Source organism: Fukomys damarensis, unplaced genomic scaffold (genome assembly GCF_012274545.1).
Source record: "Fukomys damarensis isolate Sample0158 unplaced genomic scaffold, DMR_v1.0_HiC HiC_scaffold_4, whole genome shotgun sequence".
Lineage (NCBI taxonomy): Eukaryota > Metazoa > Chordata > Mammalia > Rodentia > Bathyergidae > Fukomys > Fukomys damarensis.
The window spans coordinates 39,157,741-39,179,248 of NW_022900916.1; the positions used below are offsets into that span (position 1 = coordinate 39,157,741).

General features: G+C 41.1%; 1 protein-coding gene across 1 annotated transcript in view; it reads right to left on the reverse strand.

The window, feature by feature from the left end:
• Positions 1-19,934, reverse strand: part of Snd1 (staphylococcal nuclease and tudor domain containing 1) — a 445,827-nt gene extending 425,893 nt beyond the window's left edge. The window contains exon 1 of the mRNA XM_010633440.1: positions 19,650-19,934. Coding sequence (XP_010631742.1) covers positions 19,650-19,727 — 78 coding nt within the window. The 5' untranslated portion in view covers positions 19,728-19,934. The remainder of the gene's footprint in view (positions 1-19,649) is intronic.
• Between the last annotated feature and the right edge of the window lie 1,574 nt (positions 19,935-21,508).

A 21,508-nucleotide genomic window follows, 5' to 3' on the forward strand; every position in this document is an offset into this window, starting at 1 on the left:
CACCCAGTTGAACTGAATCAGCATGGTCTGGGCGTGTAAGGACCCACCTGAAGATTTGTTACCAATAGCCATAAAAAGAGAACTGGAGGGGAAGATCTTGGCCTATTGATTTTTTAGGAGAAGCTTGCTGCAGATGCTTTTACTGAGGTGAACTAGGCTGTTCTAATCAGAGGAGGAGCTCAGGCAGGACCTCATGTGGCTGGTAATGGCTGTTGTTTTTGTCAGAGGAGCTCTGATCCTTACCGTGAGCATCACTTCCTGGCTCCAATGTGGATCCCTCAGCTTGGTGGCACAGATCCTTCATATAACAAAGCATAGATTTTCTGGCTTCCAAGTGCAGATCCTCAATATGGACAAGCATGAGATATTGCCTTGGGCTCTAGGCCACTGGCTGGACTGGAGGAGGACACTGCCTTTGACTCTAAGCCTTTAGATGAATTTCTGTAGGAAACTGCTGGGATCTAGACCCTCAGTTAAGCGTTTTAGGCTTCTAGTGTGGTTAATCTCTTGCTCTCCTTGCATTTGACTCTTTGGGTAATTATCATAAAGTAACCTTATAAGTTATGTGTCCTGTATTTAATATATTCCCTCGCCCAATCCTGCTGACTACAACAAGGAACAAAAAATGACTCAGTTGAACGCCATCATCTTTCACCAGAAAAAAGAAAAAAAAGAAGTGAGGATGCACAGAAAACCTCTGAAGGAAAAAAGGGCCTGTTAAAAATGCATATTCTGACATTCCATCCAGACCTAATGAATGAAAATCTATATTCTAACAAGATCCCCAGGTGACTGGCAAGCACAATAAAGTTTGAGAAATGTTATACAATGATTCTCTACCACTGTTCTCCAGCCTATCTGGCTCAGGAACTATGTTCTCCAACAAACTCAGTCTAAACTGTCTTCCCTTAGAGGGCATCCCCAATCCACAGACTAGGTAGGAATGCCTTGCCATTTATTATGTATTTTCTACAACTAGACTTCTCCTTAGAATTCATCGCAATATGAAGTCAGAGAACTGTTAGTGTCAGTCATCTTTGCTGGAATGGAAACTCTCTAAGCTCCATAAGGGCAAAGAGCTATGTCTATCTAAGTATTTTTTAAATAAATAAATGGCTCTAATGCATATCAAATACAATGTTAGACTCTGAAGAAAGGACAAAAGCAATTAAGAAATAGTTTTGTCCTTAAGTAACTCATAGCTTAAGAGGATTTTTGTGAAAGATAATAAGAACCAAGCCCCTAAGAGAATGTACTACACTTACAGAGCTTCTACTATTTCTCTGCCAAATGACAACAGGGAGCCCAAATGTCCTCCAAGGCCTGCAGCTCCCTCAGCATGATGGCAGGCAAGCATGTTTTCACCCATTCCTCCTCAAGAAGGTCCTCCATTCCCAGAGTGCAGTACCTTGCCCAGCCTGCACCCTCTGCCCTCTCTCACACAACTCCAACTTTCTCAGCTTCATTTCATTCTCTCCTAGGAAGTCCATGTTCTTTCTAGCACCATTCTCTCTAGCCACTTCCAGTATCAGTCCTCTTACTATGAGATGCTGATTTCCTTTGTTACCTCCTTCAAGAATGTCTTGCCTAACTCATTTCCAACCACTCAATTGTTTACTTCCTATGAGCTGTCAAGACTACTCTCTATTATTGTCAACAGAAACCACTCAAATCTATATTCCCTGACCACTCTGGAGAACCTCCTAATTAACTGTTCAATATTCAGTTGTCTTCCCATTTTCCTCAGTCACTTCCCACTTCCCAAAGGGACACCTGGTATCTGAGCAAATTCTACCATCTTTTATCTGATTATATTCTCCATCATTCTTATATTCTTGATTAATAGACAAGAATCTCCGTGGATTTACATTCCAAAGTCTATATCCAAATACTATGGTAATAAAAACACATCTAAACGCCTAAAATGATAACACTCAAAGAATACTGCTAACATTGAGAGTATCTTTGAAAAAGCAGCTCACAGAGAAATGTAAGTGGATGGACAAAGAACCCAATACGCTAGGGAGGGAGGTGCTCAGAGGAAACACAGCAAGCTTAGCTTATCATCAAGCCAGATCATAGTGTGAAGGCTCAAAATCCAACCCCAACTCCCAGAATTCAACTGGAGAAAGTTAATGAAGCATTTTACATAATAGGGTACAATTTAGTCTCAAACACAAAATTCAAGACTGACATGAATATAAAGGTCTATTCTAGCCAATGCATGAGCGCATGTGTACAACAGATGTGCTCTGTACCTATCAGGGGCAGGTTAGCAAGCCTAAGGATCATGCCTTCTTTCCAACACACAATTTATACTAGTGTTTACCAAATAATGATGGGGGAGGGTGCTGGTTCTAAGATTCAGTTTGGTACTACCAGAAACTTCATTTAATAAGTCATCATTTTCTTAAACACTTCAAAATAGATCCCTCTAAGGCAGTGGTGGCAAATCTATGGCACACATGTTATTTTCCTTTTAAGATAAAAGATGTTAATGTATGAGTTGTCTTTTCTAAATTAAAACCTCAGTCCCAGGTTTAATTACAGTGTTGGCACCTTGCAATAAATAAGTGGTTTGGAGGTTGCAGTTGGGGCACTTGGTCTCTAAAACGTTTGCCATCACTGCTCTAAGGTATGGTAGAATATGAGATATTTTTGTCTTTTTCTACAGAGTTCCTAAAACTCCTGCAATTTGCTAGTACAACTATCTTTTCCTATTCATGAGCCCCTTAGACAACTACTGAGTTCACTCTGTTGAAGTTACATAAAGTAGGTCCCCAAATCGCTTTAGGGTGGGGCCAGTCACCAAAAAGGCCACATGATGAAGAGGGTTTGAGGGTTGGAACTTCCAGCCTCAACCACTAACAGGGAAGAAGGGCTAGAAAGCAAGCTTTACAAATTTTTTTTGTTTGTTTGTTTGTTCTTGGACACTGAACCCAGGGCCTTCACATTGAGCTGCAACCCCAGCCCAGTTTTTATTTTGTTGTTTTGCCCCCACCCTTTTCCTCTTCAATTTTAAATTGCCCAGATTGGTCTCAAATTTAAAATCCTCCTGCCTCACCTCCCACAATGCTGGGAGTACAGGCATGCACTATCACACCTGGCTTGAAATTCTCTAATAGTAAGATTCAATGTGCTTCCAAGTTGTGGAACATGTCAAGATGCTAGGAAGGTAGCACCCCTGAGAGGGCAAGAAAGCAACCTCCTCCTATATATTGCCCTTTCCATCTCTTCATGGGGCTGGGTATCTGTGTCCTTTACAATATCCTTTGTAATAAACCAGCAAACATGAAGTGTCTCACTGAGTGCTCTGAGCTGTGCTAGCAAATGACTGAACCTAAAGCGGGGGAAACCTGGATTTGTAGCAATTGGTGAGAGGTACTTTGTGACTGGTGTCTGAATTGGGGGCTGCCTTACAGAACTGAGCCCTGTGGGATCTGACACCATTTCCAAGTAGACAACATCATGTATGACACCTAGTCATACATGCCCACTGGAAAAATGCATGCTGTATGGCAAATACCTCACATATATGGTCACAAAAGTGTTTTGTATAGTAGAGGAGAAGAAATTTGGGATTTTTTTGTTGTTGCTGCTGCTGTTTTGCCCTTTCAGAGAGTGTCTGGCTTTAGCCAATTTCACAAGTTTTAAATAACTGATAGAAGTTTTTTGCTCACACACAATTTGCATATATGCTCACTCTGTTTCAGAACTGATTCCACATGAGCATGTATGTACAGCAAAGGTCAAGGATTTATTTCTCTTGAAATTATGCGCTAGCACCTCACGCATAGTAGGGGATTCCTAAAGACAATGGTTGCCTTTGAACACCCATGAAAAAGTGCCCCTGGTGGCAAGAGATTTGGCCTGGCTCCAGGGACAGATACAGATGATAGAGGGGCAGCCAAGGCAGGGTGGAGAAGCCATTCCAGACTACTCAGTTAACTGGATCCTTATGTCCAGCCCCTCCTTCCTCTAACTCTTACTCCAATGTCAGGCGAGAAGTACAGCTGCAGTTTCCAACCCAGGGAGGGAAACAGAGCAGCTACTGCCTTACTGGTGGCAGGCATCTCTTATTTCTCCTTCTGACAGTACAGCCATCACTATATTCCTGAGCAAGATCTACTATACAACACATCAAATCACAACCAAAAGATAAAAAGGGAGTAGGTGACATTTACATCAGACACAGTAAATGAAATCAGACCAGACATCTTGAAATATTGCAGAGAAATGGAAATTACTGCATTTACTGTTGTTCTGCAGGTTTCTGTAATATTCATATGCAATTTTTTCTTAAAATTCATGGACAAAGGGCTGGGGATTTAGCTCAGTGGTTCTGCTGTCTGCCTGACAAGCTCAAGGGCTTGAGTTTGATCCCCGATACCAAAATAAATGAATAAATAAATATTTAAAAAATAAAATTCATGGACAGCAATGAGAATGAATGCTCAATTACTGAACATGATATTCAATATTATTCAACAGTGAATCATCTCTTTAAAAAACCCTTAATTTTATTTTGGTTTATATTCAAGATTAACAAACAATAGAACTTAAAGAAGTAAGTCAATGTCTATGTTACCTATGAAGAACACTCATTTTACCAATACATTTCTAAGCTTGTCTGGAAACCATTCCTATCTAAGATGCTGATAGTCAATTTTAGATATCAAAGTATAAATCACAAATTTACCACAAACACTCCAGTCTTTTATTGCAGAATTGACATACCATTGCAGGATTCTCCATCCCCTAAAATCCTAGGGAAGCTATCAAAGAGGAATAAAAACTGAAGTCCTCGATAAGATGCTGATGTCATAGCCCACTCCATTTTCCAATCATAATGCATGGCTCTGTACACTGGAATGCTATCTGGCCACCACCTGGCATCTGTGTATGTGACACCTGCAAATACTGCCCATAAAAGATGACGCATCCATTTTTACTAAAATGCCCACAGTATTCCACCTACTCTATACTCTTACTAAAGCCCAGCTGTGATTCCCTTGCTGTTTTGAGAGTGGCATTCTCTCCAATGTATAACAAATTAATTAAATTCTTTAATACATAAACACAGAAATCTCAAATCAAAGTTTACAAACTGCACAGACTCGTGGGACGCCTTTGCTATGTTTAGCCTTGTGCCATCAGCCACTTTCAAAAAATCCATTTTCTGAGTTCCCTTTCCTCAGATAATCTCTGTCTTGAGCTTATTATTTTCTCTATATTGCCTCTTGGTTTCTTGAGAGAAGTTCTTGCATTAAGAGGAGCAATTTGGGATCTCCTAAGAATTAAATGGGAGGCCAGGGATTTAGCTTAGTGGTTCCGGCGCCTACCTCAAAAGTGCAAAGGCCAGAGTTCGATCCCCCATACCAAAAAAAAAAGAATTGAATGGGAGCACCAAGCAGTTGGGGATGGCAGGCACACACAGCCTTGCTATATAACAGGAGGTTATTCCTCCACAGCAAGGCGGCCAGTGACTAACACAAGAGCAGGGCAGCCTTTAGAGACCTGGGCCTGTGCCCTACAGAGAGCCCACATGAGGTATTAGGAGATTCTAAAGCTCTCACCACAGAGACGTTTAACAAGACAACTCAGCTTTTAAGTAATAGAGGCAGCCTCCTGGCCTTTCGGCTGTGAAAGGGCTCACCCAAGCAATCGTACAAGTAATTACCACGCACAAAATAATAGATCTCACTGGGATTCCAAGACCTAGCTACTAGTCTCCCCTCTCCCTTACCTTAAAATAAGAAGGACCAGAATGCATTGCTTTTCTCATTAAGACCTGAGATAATCCTCAAATGGGTAAGCAGATAAATTCACTTGGAAAAATGATTCTGTTTTTGGGTTGCTATTAAAAATAAAATGCTTCTGGTATTAAGGTCTACGAGACAATGACTGTCCCATTCTCCTGGAACATAATTGTAAGGTTGAAAAGTTCACTAATATCATACTATTGGATTCCAGAGACTGGAAACAAAAACTGAAACTCACTTCCTTTTCCTTTCTCTATTACAAACATCCCATCTTCAGTCTTTAAAAAAAGGTTGCCTTAATCTTGCCCAATGAATGCAAATTGTTTATGTCTTCAATATTCCTATCTATACTTCACCAGTTCACCTGCCTTTTATTTTATCCATTTTGCCCCTTTGCCTCTGTCAAAATGCTTGTCACAGCCAGGTACAGGGGCACACACCTGCGACCCCAGAACTCTGGGAAATCGAGGCAGGAAGAATACAAGCTGGAGCCCAACCTGGGCAACTAAGTGACTTAGCAAGGCCCTATCTCAAAATAAAAGTAAAAAGGGGCCAGGGATTTAGCTCAGTGGTTCCACCACCTGCCTCACAAGCACATGGTTCCAAGTTCAATCCCCAGTACAAAAAAATAAAATAAAAAGGACGGGGTGTAGCTCAGTGCAAAAGTACTTGGTTTAAATTACACACACACACACACACACACACACACACACATCCTATCACTTTTACCATCTTCCCAGGAAATTTTTCTTTAAACAAACATTTAAAAGTATCACATCTGCCAGGCATGGTGGTACATGCCTATAATCCCAGCACTCAGGAGGCTGAGGCAGGAGGACTGCTGTGAGTTCAAGACCAGCCTAGGCTACATAATTAGTTCTAGGTTAGTCTCAACTACATAGTGAAGTGAGAACCTGTCTCAAAAAAAAAGAGTATCACATCTGATTTTTTTCCAACCTATCCATCAACATCTAAATTTATAAGTTCCTTTTTCCACCATTAAACAAAAGTTACTTGCCTCTAGTTGACAGCAACAATCTCCTCAGCCCAAAGCTTCCCCCAGAATCACACACACACTGTCTGGGACCCAAGCCCAGACTGCTTACCCCCATAAAAGGTGCTTCCAGCTGAGACCCTCCTCCCCTCAGGCCATCCCAGTAAGACCTCCAGGCCATCTACCTTCAGTTTGTACGGTGCCTGGGAGATATGCTACCACATTCTTTCTGGGATTCGCCTGTGGTTACTACCTGCACTTAGCATATGCTTAATCATTCAGATCAGAACATTTCTGCAAGTGTGCCAGACAGATACATTCTTCCTTGGGGCAAAGAAATTATCACGTTTTACAGGGTAGTGAAAGTTTTGCTCTAAATGAATAAACTTGGCCTTGATAGGTATTTTCTTGGAGAGGGAAGCCTGAAACAAAAAAGGGAGCCAGAAACTTTATCTATCAAATGTCAGCCTCTCACATCTGTGGCACTGAGCAACAACTACAGTTCCCACACAGCTACACTTTTATACACAGTACTTAAATTTACATAATCTTTGTCAAATCACGGTTCAACAAGTTGAGTCTGAACTTAAATGAGTTACACATTTGCTAGTTTTCACTGTGCTGGGGATTTCTAGTAAAAATAGTAAATTCTTCTCTACCTCAGAAAACCTAGAGACTGATATATTCTCCCGTTTATTTATTTATTTTGCCAAGGACATTATAGGAAATATATCATTTAAAGTGGATATTTACTACCACCACTCTCCAAAAAGAAAGGAATAATACAATCTCAAAACTAGAGCCAATCTTTCATATTCAGTAACACCACAAAAACTTGTGTCCTTATTCTCATTCTCAGTTCCATTTTCTTCCCCATGTGACATGGGGACTACATGATACCAACACCAGCTAACAAACAATTACCAGCACCAAAAATACCAAACAATACTGAGCACTCTATATGCATTCTCTCATTAAATCTGCAATGGGCCCCATGAGGTGAGGGCCCTTATTCTCATTTTACAGGTGAAGCTGGACTTTAAAAGGATAAAATAACTTGCCCAAGGTTACACAGTTATTTGTGAAGGCAATGGTCTAAACCACAGCTAGAATATTAGTTTAGAATATTTGTGTCTGAGACAAGACACAAAATTTGTTTCCCAATGTATGGACTGGTTTTTAAAAACTGAGGTAGTACATGAACCTTGGATGTACCAGCACTTAGTAATATTTATGCATACATAAGAACAATTTCCTTTCAATTCTCTTACAATTTGGTGCTAGCAGGCCTATCCATAGGTTTACCTGCTAGACTTCCTTGTTAGCTAATGCAGACCTCAGCTCAGAGCCCTCTGCAAATCTGACAACTAGCTAGAATTTAGTAATGCTACTTTGTTTTCTCTGTGGTTTTCCTTTTTAAGTACTTTCTAGTAATGGCAAGTGAGAAAGAATAGTATGAAGTCTCTCCTTTGACCAAAATTTTAATCTGAGTTGTCTCCTTGCCTAGGCCTGACCTTGGGCTTTCTTCTTAGTCCCTAAAGAATCAATCTGAGCAAGAATTCTGCTGAGTCAGCTTCAGTAAAGAAATCCCCCAGCCTTGATCTTATCACCCCTGTCTGCAGCAATAATCAAGTGAGTTTAATCAGAAAGTCCTATCCTTTATGATTCCTCTTAGTAATTTTCCATCCACTGACTCTACCTCTTCTGCTGTTTGGTTTATAAATTCCCATTTGTTCCTAGATGGAATCAGAGTTGAATCTCATCTACAAATCTCTCCTCACTGTAAGTCCCCTTACAGCCTGCAATAAAAGTGCCTAACCATTTTTAATAAATATCGTATTTTTTCTTTAATATGTACTTCCTATTTTCAATAGTGAAATTAATTCCCTCTTAAAATAAATTTAAATTTTATAAATAGTTGTCAAAAAATATCAAAAAACCCACCAAGCATGGTAGCACAAGCCTATAATCCCAGCGATGAGGCAGGATCACAAATTCAAGCCAAGCCTAGGCAATGTAGCAACTTAGTAAGTAAGGCCCTACCTAAAAAAAAAAAAAAAAAAAAGATCTGGGGATGTAACTTAGCTTGAAGACCCTGGGTTCGATCCACGATAATGAAAAAAAAAATGTTTTTTTCTCCTACATACTGTAAAAGAGGTATGACAGCTACAGTCATGGCAGGTATACACACACATCTAAAGCTTGGAGAACTTTGGAGAAACCAATACTAAACCTGAGATGAGCACTTCCTATTATGAAAGGCTGCCAAGATCTCCTACCTAAAAATGACCACATTTCCTATGCCGGATGTTGTCCTGCTCGCTACCATTTACCATCCCCAAAAGAAAACCAAATGTTTTTCTTCAGCACTCACACCAACACTTCTGATACCAAATGTGCGGGTGTTTTCCATACCAAGCAGGTCTCCAATTCTCACAGACACTGAATCCTGGCTGTCCACCTGGAATTAGTGTCAGATCCCACAGGTTAAGGGCACTGTCCCACAAACCTGCTCATTTCTCTTTCCAGGCCACTCTTCGTAACCTGATGTATATAAACAAGTTTATCAGGACCCTCTTACCAGTTTCATAAACTTGCTAGAACAGATCCCAAAACTCTGGAAAGCAGTTTATTACTAAATTACTAAATTTGTATTAAAGGATACAACTCAGGAACAGCCAGACAGAAGAAATACATAGAGTGAGGTGTGAAGAAAGGGGTGCAGAACTCTCCTTGCCCTCCTCAGGTCACCCTCCAAGCACTTCCATGTGTTCACCAACCTCAAAGCTCTTTAAACCCTCCACAGGTCCCTTAAGGGGGTGAGGGGTCCCACTACCTACAACACAGTTGATTAAATCACTGGCCACTGATGACTGAGCTCAAATCTCTAACACCTCTCTTCAGCCCTTCTTCCTCCCACAGGCTGAAGCCCCTCAGAGCTTCCCAGAGGCCCTCACCAACATCAGCTCAGGTGTGCTTGACACAACTAGAAAAGATGCTCCTTTCACCTATATCACTCTCATCACTTCGGAAATTACAAGGGCTTCGGGGGCTCAGTGCTAGGAGGATGTAATACATATTTCTTACATCACAATATCCTCACACACCTCCACCTTCTTATTCAAAAAAAGAAAACAATGAATTATATGTTGGACAAAAGGAAAAGGTCAGACTCTTCTCGAGTCATCTCATCTCTTACTTCTGCTTATCATCTGTATTTCAGGTAGTCACAAACTTAACTTATCACGAGGCTAAGAACTAAGATAAAGTAGGTAAAGTAAGCCCCAAAAGGTCCACCTATCTACAGGTGCTAAAGCCTTAAAACACCTAGGAGTCTTCAAGGAACTAAGTAGTCATATAACTCAAGTAGGAAATCAGTAGTTCTGGGACTTAGTAATCACTGAGTTCCAGTGCTGTGCCTGTACTCCACAGTAAAAGCAAAGTGGCTTTTGAGAACTGAGGAAATAAGACTATCACACAAGAAATTAATGAACAATGAGACAGTAAGTGGTATTTTGCCCTAAATTTTATCTAATTTATACAAAATAAACAGAAAGTATAAGTAAAACATCCAATCACCACCAATAACATGAAGTATTATAACAAACGTACCATTGTTGCACTTTTAGAAATCGATCTTATGCTAGCACAAGAGCATAAAAATATATAAGAATTCTGTCAGTGCACAAGTGTTGAGCATCATAAAAAACTAAAATACATACCTATAAATAAATGAAGTAAATTATAATACATCAGAATTATCACTCAACCATTTTTTAATAAGCTGTCACACAGAGTATGTGACCTTATTTCTGTTTCTTAAAAGAAAAAAATATAGGGCCAAGGATTTAGCTCAGTGGTTCCACTGCCTGCCCCATAAGAACAAGGACCTGAGTTCAATCCCCAATACCAAAAAGAAAACAATATATATATCTGCAAGAAAACTTTAGAAGCCAATATACTGTCAACATTTGCTGAGAAGAACAAGAATAAATGGTAGAAAATTGAGTAAGGAGGGTAGAGGAGAGGGGTTTTTCTATTTATCTTTAACATCTTTATAATGTGCTATCTTTTAAGAACAAGTCCATAATTTAAACACATTATTAAATTAGTAACATGGATGCCATTCATATGAACATTTTGAAGAATTGTCAGAATGAAATGGAAATGATTGGCCAAAATGAGGAAAGAACAAGAGAACTGTGAGTGTGACCGCTAAGCAGAAGGACTTTTTAAGTATAAGAATTACAAGGAAATTTTATTTCCATGTTAGACAAGCCAGTAAAATAAAAAGTAAAGCCTAAGACCACCAAGTGGAATATTTAGGGTTTTACTACTGTTGTTAAGAATGGGCCTTAAACCAAGCAGGGTGGCCCATGCCTGTAATCCCAGCAGGCTAGGAGACTGGGGTAGCAGGATCCCAAGTTCAAGTACAGCCTGGGCAATTCAGGTACGTGGCAAGACCTTATCTCAAAATACAAGCTAGAAAGGGCTGCGGATGTAACTCAGTTGCATCCCTAGGGTTCAATCTCCAATCCTGCACAAGAGAGTTATAAATAAGAAATAGGCTAGATCTAAATATACAATAAAGGCAAAAGGCCCAACTATCAGACTCTTCAGGATTCTAAGAACAGAAAGTGAGAGGCTCAAAGGGTCCATATTTGTAAGAGAAGCTCAAAGTGTCCATATTTGTAAGTGACATTAAATAAGTGACAATAATGTTCCGGGTTATTGGTGCCAAATTATAGGAAGATTTTGGGAATCTATGCAAATACAAGGAAAAGTGGCAGATGAGTGCTGAAACAAGCATATGGCCTAAATCAGGCATATAAAACAACAACTTCACAGCTGTCAGTTTTGACCCAGGAAGAGGATCTCAGTCATTGTAAATGGACCCTGAAGATCCACTGAACTACAGATTAAAAGTAATACAAAGAGGGCAGGGGATTTAGCTCAGTGGTGCCACCACCTGCCTTGCAAGCACAAGATCCTGAGTTTGATCCACAGTACCAAAAATAAATAAATAAAATAAAAGTAATACAAAGAATCCTGTGCACTATCAAGACAAATAGTGTCAAAAAGAGAAACTATTATCCCCTCCTCATAAAATTCTGGTGCACTAACCCCCACAAATACACACTTCATTTATCATTTGTGCCCTGTCCCTTCAACAGTTCAGGAGTCATACACCAGTGGGTCTTAAAATTCTGCCCCAGATCATACCAAATTACACCTTCATAAATACCTAGGAGTGGCTTTTATAAAACTACAGATTCTCAAGCCACTCCCAAAGACTCAATTCAGTACCTCTGAAAGGTCTTCTTGGTGGTCTCCCTGCAACAACCTGTTTAGGCAATCACTGGGCTCCTTGTTCCAGCTTTAAATCTACTCCCAGAAAAGATTTAAGAACATTTAATATAAAAACTAAATTGAAAGCAAAAGAAACTATATGGGGCTGGGGATTTAGCTCAAGGGTGCCACTGCCTGCCTCACAAGTGCAGTACCCCCACTCAAAAAAGAAAACAAACTATGTAAGAAGGTACCAAGAATAGATTAAGAGGGGTTGGAGATGTAGCTTGGTGATAAGAGTGTTTGCCTAGTATATACTAGGCCATGGATTCATCCTTAGCAACCACACACTCACACACTCACACATACAAAAGACAAAGATGATTCCTACATCAGCACATAAAATGAAAGCAGAAAAGATCTGGCCTTCAAGCAAGAAAAGCAGTGCTCAGAGTCCCGCAATTAAGTGGTCAAAAGCAGATTACCCTCAGGAGCTAAGTTTCCTCCTCATCCTCAACTTTTGAAGTCAAGGCCTCCTGCTGCAGGAAAATGTCAAACTCTTACAAAGCAGAGGGGAGACTGGGTAGATAAAACCCACTTGCACCATGTTGCCCTGTGCTTCAGGCAGCCACTCACACTAGTTTTATCTTGACTGCTGAAAAGAAGTCAGAACCTACTCCACTTCTATGCACTCTCCATACACTCCACCATTTGTGTGGAGTCTAATTTATGTTCTAACTCTCTGGTCTTCAACACTAGAAGATCAAATTTCAACTAATTCATCATCAAAAAAAAAAATAAAAAGCAATAGGAATCAAAGCATGCCTCATGCAAAGTAAGCAGCAATTCATACTCAATCCTGCCATAAGGTATTAGATCTATCAGTCTGGTTTCAGCACACCTAAAGGAAATGTAATACAGGGTTTCTTACACAATCACAGCAGTATGGGACATCATGCTTAGACACAATGAGTCGAGCCACCTCATTTTAGAAAAAAGTTGAGTTTGATGTTACCCAACACATTGCACAGAGAACAGCAGCACCCAGGTCAGAACTTGTGTATCCCCTGACTTGAGACCAAGTCTCTCTTCTGTCTGCCAAACTGATTCCCAGAGAGGATGTCAAAAATTAAATTTATTAACTTTAAACCAAGATTCCCCCAAATCTCAATTCTTCCTATACACATATGGTTAGTGTTATGTGACCATCTCAAACAGATCAACTTCTACACACAGAGAACTTAAAGCCTTCAAATTTTCTGAGGCAGAGAGGAGATGATACCTTGTTATTCATCGTAAGTATATAAATGGATAAAAGGTGCCAATCTATATCATAAATCTCAATGCATCTGTAAATGACATCAAAATTTTCATTGGTTTTATTTTTCCTGCAGGTTGCTTAACTCTCTAAAAAGAAAATGCCAACTGAAACTACTGTTCATTTTTTTCCTTAAACATTAAAGTGAGAAAAACATAACCTTAATTTATCGTATTAAGTCTCACTAAAAGTAGTAAAATTCCTCAACACTCCATCTGCAGCAAATGCTTGTACCCTGTGATTCCGCATCAGCTTCTGCTATAAAAACAAAAAGCATATGTCAGTCTCCCAAGAGAGGAAGTAGCAACAGAAACTGGATGTGTATCCATCCCAGTAATAAGAGGAAAAGCTCCATACACCCAGCAAGACTTGAGTCCCTTTACTGCATTCGTTTTCCCTGAAAATGTACAAAAGCACCTATGCAGTAGTGATGAACCTGTGGCATATAAAATCTCAGTATTCAGTTTTAACTGCAGTTTTGGCATTTTGCAATAAATAAGCACATTTTGGGTTGCAATGTGGGCCCTTGTCTCTAAAACATTCACCATCATTGGCCTCTAGTATTTACCTATACTTTTCCTGGAGAAATCAAACAATACTATGTCAGACCCCAGATGCTCTTCTGTGCCCCTGCTAGAACCACACCTGCCAGCTAGATAGGGAGCTATTCCATGTGAGTATACAAAACAGGCCATAAAATCTTATCAGAATTCGAAAACCTATCTAATTTTCTCCTTTGAACCTAGAACTGGAAACTAAAAGTTTCACTTGTTTCCCAATTTCACCCTCAAGTAAACTTGAGCACAGACTTTACCAAACCATTTGCCCACTGACTACCAGCACAGGTCACTGGCCATACAAGTCCCCATCATCCACACTAATGAGCCATACCAGGCAAGAGCTGGTTACCTCCTGACTATTCATCTGCGCACTCAACATGCTGCTTTGCTTTTCACTGACACTGATAGCTAAAGCTTTCCAGGCTAAAAAGCACTGCCAGAGGCCCAAAGTAGCATTAAATTCTATGTAACAACAAAATGTTAACAGAAGTATAACGGTGAAAGTCCTAGATGCTATTTAACTGGTATTGAGCCCGTTCTTGGCACTAACCTTTTTTCCACTTCCCCTTCATAGAAGACAGTGATTTGGAAATACACAAGACTACGTGATAGGAAGCTGAAAAAAACCTCAGTTTGGAGCATGGTGGCACATGTCTACAATCCCAGCATTCTGGGAGGCTGAAGTAGGAGTATCACAAGTTCAAGCCCAGTCTGGGCAAATTAGTGAGATACTGTCTCAAACTAAAAAAAAAAAAATTTAAGAAAAATGGGCAGGGCCAGGATTTAGTTCAGTGGTGCCACCACCTGCCTTGCAAGCGCAGGAACCAAGTTCGATTCCTAGTACCAAGAAAGAAAAAGAAAAATGGAGATATAGTTCAGTGTGAAAGCCCTGAGTACAATCCCAGTACTGGGAAAAAGAAAAAAGAAAAGTTTCTCTAGGTTCAGTTGAATTAAATATAATTGTGTTAATGGAGACATATGAAGTACTTCAGAGCTCTAAACTTCTAAACTGGCATAGTATTCCTGATGCATGTCATCTCATTAGCTAATTCAACAACTAGCCATAAAACAGACATTATCAAGATGGGAGAAACCTATCTTGGACTTATAAGAATGAAACATTGCTAAAAGCAAGTACTACAATTCCTTATCAGTCTCCCTTTTTTTATATTCATTCAGTAGACTGAATTCAGCTACTGATCTTACAAGGATACCAGAACAATGACCACCATCTCTACTGCCTCTCTTCTCTGTATTGTCCTTATACAGGCATGTTATATAATAACTCACGTTAAACACATACAACTTATATAAAAAGTGAACCTGAAGAAATGGAAGAGTTATTATAAAAACACTTTAAAATCATCATCGATGGAAACTTCTGGGCCTTTGCATTTGCTGTTCCCTCTACCAGAAATACATTTCCCTTGTGGTTGGCCCTTTCATGTCCATCAGATGTCAGTGCAAATGCTATCTTCTGAGAGGATTCTTTCCTAAACACATTATTAAAGGAACCAACCCCTTCTTACTCCCAACTCTGTCCCAGTCCCCTGTGTGAAATCACTATATGTATCTATCATGTTTATTTCTTGTTTACTTCTTTCTGACTCTTCCATGAGTCACAAAAATAGAAATTTGATCTATTTTTCTAGTTTCTCCATTGCCCAGACAGAACTTGACAGGCTGCAGCTGACCAATAAATATTTGTTCAGCAAAAAGTGGAAATATGATTACTTATCATTCTATTCCACTAGTTACTACACAGCAGCAACACTGTTAGCAAAACAAGCCATATGAATGTTTTCTTTTCACACAAAATGACAGAGAGCCTTTAAGATATAGTCATACTTAGTGTTCCTTTATGTATAATCTTGATTGAAAGCCACCAACCACGCTCACCTGTTGAGAACGAGGGCAATTTTTTAAGTCTGCACCGAAAAGCCTTTCATCCCATTCTACCTACTTCTTTACAAATGGTCCTTCTAAAATTGTTTTTCAGCAACCTTATCCCTTTGAGTGATAGAATAAGGATATTTTAAGTAGCTTAAGAAAGGGTTTTTTCTCCCTGCATAAGCTAAGTGCACATAGAAAGGAGCAGGTTAACAGACTACTCTATGCCCATTCACCTCTTGAAAGACATATACTTCTTAGCCAGAAACCTAAGAAACATTTAGTATAATGAACTAGATTATATAGGAGGCATTTCCTACTGAAGAAACTTCTACCAAACTACTCAGCAAGAGTCTACATTCCACTTTACAACAACTTGGCAGCACAAGTCCTATGGAAGAAGAAAATTATAGCCATGCTTTAGGAGTCTCTTCCCCTACTGGCCCAATGAGAATCATGGTCCTTAATATAAAACCATAAAGATTGGCAGAAAAATTCCTTTCCACTTCTGAAGCAATTAAATGGGTAGGGGTGAATGTGGGATAAATGAGAACTGGGATTTGACCTTGACTGCCCTTTGGTCTTCCACATTATAAGCAGAATAAGATACCTGGCTTCCATGGCTGATTTTCTGATTAAGCACAGAAGACTCAAGAACTATGGCCAATTCATGCTGTTGTTACGAAAGCCTCCAGCTTGAAGAGACATGCAAACATAAGAAATTAGAAGGAAAAGTTACAGTGAAAAGACAAAGAAAAGGGCTCTCCCCCCAGACAGAAAGTAAACCAAGACAGTAAAGCCAGAGAAAACAGCTCTAAGTAGCTGCTAAATCAGTGGCTGAATTTTATACTAAATACCCCAAGACTTCTCTCAACTTTATCTATGTAACATCTGCTGACAATATTCTGTTGCAGATAAAGAATGTCTAGTCAATTATTTAAGGAAACCCTGAGTTGATTCATTCAGGATTGTGAAAAAATAAGATCAATTTGACAAAGACATTTACTTAACACAAGTTGTATTTTGTCCACCAACACATTTGCTAGTCTTATCCTCAGGAAATATATACACATCTTCAGTTTTTCCATTTTCCTCACTGATTTTTTTCTGTAACAAGACAACTCCAAAACGCTTTTGTCAACTTACTATCCACTTCCTCCTTCAACACATTCCAGAGCCAACTCAGTCCCTTTACCCTCACTCGATAACAGACACAGCAGCTACCATTACTTTCTATCTAAAAATAAAACCAAAACTAGTGAAAGATTTTTACAACTTGGTTCCCAAGTATTCTTCAACCTTAAAAAAAAGCAACACAGGACTCACTAGTATGACAAGGCAGAGATCAAAAGAAACCTGCAATCCACAGCCCTACAATACTTTGTTTTGCCAAAAAAGAGGAAGGCCTATTATTCCTCTTCACTGTAGCAAACTTCAAACCCTAGGCCTGTTCAAACTCACGCCACCCACAAGCCGTCCCACAGAAAAAGCACTCCTACAAAAAGAAAAAAGAAAAGAAAAGCACTCCTTTAGTTAGCCAGTATTCCAATTTCTGTCCTCTCCCTGAAGGCAAAAAAAAACAGCACTTCCAATCTTCCTATTCATCAAACTGTTTCTTGCTCACCTTCCAGTGGTCGATCTTTCCTTCCAGACAAGACTTCTAAGCCTGGTACAAATCTGCCTTTTGCTCTCTCCCCTAATCGCTACCAGTAACTTACCCACCTACTCCCTGAAGTGTGGTCAGAGTGTACAGCACAGTCTGAGTACAGTACATACTACTCAAATCACTGAATCCTAAATGCCACCTTGCAGATGCAAATGCCTTCCACACAATATCCCGAAGCACACAAGACCGTGAACATAGAATGAAGTCACCACAGCAGCAGCTCCAGGACAAGACAAGAAGTAACATCTAATCTTTTCTCTACTCAATTACAGTCAGCTTCACTTTCCTACAATTTGTGGTCATGCATCACTAGCCTCACCCTCTATATTATAAAGTTATACCCTGGAGTCCTGAATCCGAAGCTGTATTTTAGAGCTTGTGTTCTGGCAGACAGGCTTGGGGTTCGAGTCTCAGCTGTTTGTTATTACCAATAAAAAATACCTGTCTTTGGGCAATATTTCTAAACCTCAGATCAGACACCTGTAAAATGTAGCCAATATTGGTATTCACTCGCTAGGTATATGTACAGCCTACCCAGAACATGAGAGGACAACAGCTACTGGTGATATGCAGTATTCACAGGGGTAATTTGTGAACAGGCATAGTCATCTCACAGAATCCAGAAGTCCTCAAAGCCTCCTGCATTGCTGTAAGCAAAACCATGTTCAACCTCATTCTACTCTTATTCCACTAAAGGGCCTTCAAGGAAAATTTGTGCCTTAGTAAAAAAAAAAAATTTAAAAATCTACTCTGCTAACAATCCCAAAACTAGACAGCCAAGCAATACCTTGTTCATATGAAGAGACAATCATTATAAAATAAAAAATTAAATGAAACAAGAACTACTTTAAGATAATCCTTTCATGGGTCAGGTCAATATTTTAAAGAGAAGAATATGTGGATCTTGGAAATTCCCTTCCCATTCAGTATCTGATAAATTCTGACCGGTTGGTGTATCAAGAGAAAAGGCAATACTGAATATCCCACGAATCTCAGCTGGCACCAAACTATTAGCTAAGAAATGCATACTGGAGAATTAGGAAGGAGGGGGATTCTGAAATCGATTTCCACACACACACAAGCTGCAGAACATTTTAACTTTATGAAAGTCAGTGCAACAATATAGAAGTTTTAAAAACTTTCTGCAAAGTAAAAACTGGGTGAGCTCTGGAAGAAAATATCATAAAAGATATTTGCCATTCCAGATGGAAAAGTCAAAACTGCAGTCTGAATTGCAACCAGAAAAATCTGATAATCAAGAAATATCAGAAAAAATAAATATATATATATATCAGGTTCCAAGATTTGAGAGGGGAAAAGGGAGGACAATCCAGGAGGCCGGTGGTAAGATTTATATTAAAAATTAATATGGAGCCAGACAGAGATGAACCTTGTAGGGTTAAATTCAAACTTCAAGAATGCTGAAAGTAAAAACATATAAAATCAGTCATACTCTAAAGTGTTAAGAGTACTGGACTGGGAATCAAACACTTGGGCTCTGGTCCTGGCTCCAACCCAAGCCACCATGTGCCCTTAGGCAAGTCACTTACTGTCTTTCAACGTGTCTCCTCACCCTTGAGGAGTGGTAATACTAATGATCATTAAAATTCCTGCCTGGCTAAAAATTTAAGGGTTAAAAGTACACAAAAATCAGCTCTTAGGCCTACAGTCTAGACTCAAGAGATGGAGGGAAACGTATAGGAAAGGGATCCAAAAAGTGGGAAAACTTGAAGTAACTGAGCGTTGGCAATAACAGAAACACTCCTAGGGTTCCAGAGAAGAGAGGTCAGGATCTCACAAAACTGCAAAGTACTCAGCGCGTGTCAAAATGGACAGATAGAGGGGGATGGTAGAAACTATCCCCGAACCGTGTCCGTTAATAAAATCAGTAATCGATCTGCTCTGGGGAACGGCCAGTAAATCTCAAAGCTGCGAACACGAAAACCACCGTAATCCCAGATGTCAGCGTGTTGCGGGGAGTCAGACCCAGGGGAGTTTGTATCGGGATCCATCCGGTGAGGAGATTCTGAGGACAGGTAGAAAGTGAGAAAGGGGGCAAAGGAAAGGGGATCTTGAAGACCATGCAAGCTGACAGGAGGGGCAAAGGAGTCAACGCCTGACTCCCGCTTGAAGGCGGTAGAGGGGTCCAGGTCCCGGGCCCCGCTCTCACCATTTTGACGATGCCCCGCTGCACGGTGGGGACCGCGGGTCCCCCGGAGGAGCTGCCGCTCTGCGCGGAGGAGGCCATGTGTGCAGCTGAAAAGGCAGCGAGTGGGACCGCCCGCCCGGCTGGAGATGTCAATGTGGGTGTCGGCGTTGGTGAGAGATTGCCGAGACGAGGGAAGGGTGGACGAGGGGCTGAAGACGGTGGACGGGACGGAGAAGCTGATCGCACACTGCAGAAGCAGCGAGACTGGGAGCAAAAGAGACGCGATCTCCGCCGCCACCACACGTTCTACTCGTCGCGCAAGCGTGCCAGAGCGCCACCGTCCTCCAGCCAATTAGGGATCAGAGCCGGCCGGACACTAAGCCAATAGACACCCCGACCACGGAGCCCCGCCCCTCGGCATCAAAATGGGTGGTGAGTTCTAGGAAGCGCTGAAAGAGCTGATTTGCGGTGAAGGGCAAAGCGTGGGGCGGGACTTCCGGGGCAGCCCGAGTAGGTGGTGTCGGGAGGTGTAGTGGGAAGGAAAGGACACGTCAGCATCTGGCCGTAGGGCGCGGGGGTCTATGGGAACCCCAAGGGCGGGGCCCACCTCGCCCTCCTGCCTGACCACGCCCTCCTATCTGACCCCGCCCCTTCTCGCCCCGCCCCTCGGGCTGCCGGAACCCAGGCGTTTGCGGGCGTTGTGGTTAGGTGCCCAGATACCCGCTTGCGTGTACTGCCCGCGGGGACCCTCTGGAGTCAAGTCCTGGAAGGATCAGTACTGGCTGGGCACCGACTTCCAACCTTTAACCTCAGCTAAAAGTATGAAAAGAACTTGGGAAAGTCGAGCGTTGTGAAAACTCCTGCGGATGTTGGCGTTGACCCGGGACGCGGCGGCAAGCCGAGCCAGTAGGCTGGAGTCTTGCATTTACCGTAGTATTTGTGTCGCTGGGTTTTGGCACTTATGAGGCGCACTACTGTTTGTTGACGAAAGTGGGATGACGAGTCCTGTACTTGGAGGAGAGTAACCTTGTTTTTTGCCTTCCTCGCTGCGCCACGTGAGGTTAGAAAAGCTGTGGGATGCGCGCTCCCTGAGCTGGGAGGAGGCAGCCCCTGGGCGAATGCGGTCCGCGCCTCCAACCCTCCCTCCCCTCTCTTTGCCCCAGCTTTAAGAGATTGTGGAAGGGACGGGAGAACCGGGCCTACAAGTATCCAAGTGCATGTTTAGTGATAACTAGTATTTGTCCCCACTATGAGGAGCCAAGGGCCTTACTTGAATTATGTCATCGTATGAAGACTGTCTACAATGAAGATACCACTTCCCTCCAGCTCTTTTGAGAAGTTTGTCTGCTTGTCCTCCCACACTCCCACAAATCTAGGATCCAAATTTGGGGTCAGCGTCTTCCTAGCTTCCCAGTACCTCTTCCAAACAATGAATTTGCTACCCTTTTAAAGAAAAATAAATGTGGGGAGACTCATTTCATCTGACTACATCAGTCTCCATCTGTTTGGGGTTGTATACTCTGCTCATCTCCTACGCCGACATTCTTTGAAATTGTTGACACCTGGTGCACGTTCTTCTACCCAGTAATCCTAAATAACTTCAGTTCCTTTTGATAACGGCTTGTTTATTATCCTCATCTCTCAGCTCCTTGACCTCATTTTGTGAATTTGACCTTTGTAACATTTCACCACCCTATCCAGGACAAATGAACACTATAACTTCATGGCTGACATTGTAAACCCAAGCATCTCCTCTGTTGATAATCTGCTTCATTTCTCCCTTCTCACCCAGTTCTTTTTTATGTTGTATTAATCATCTATTGCTTCATAACAACTTCCCCTAACAATCAGTAATAATGACTTTTTTTTTTTTTTTTTTT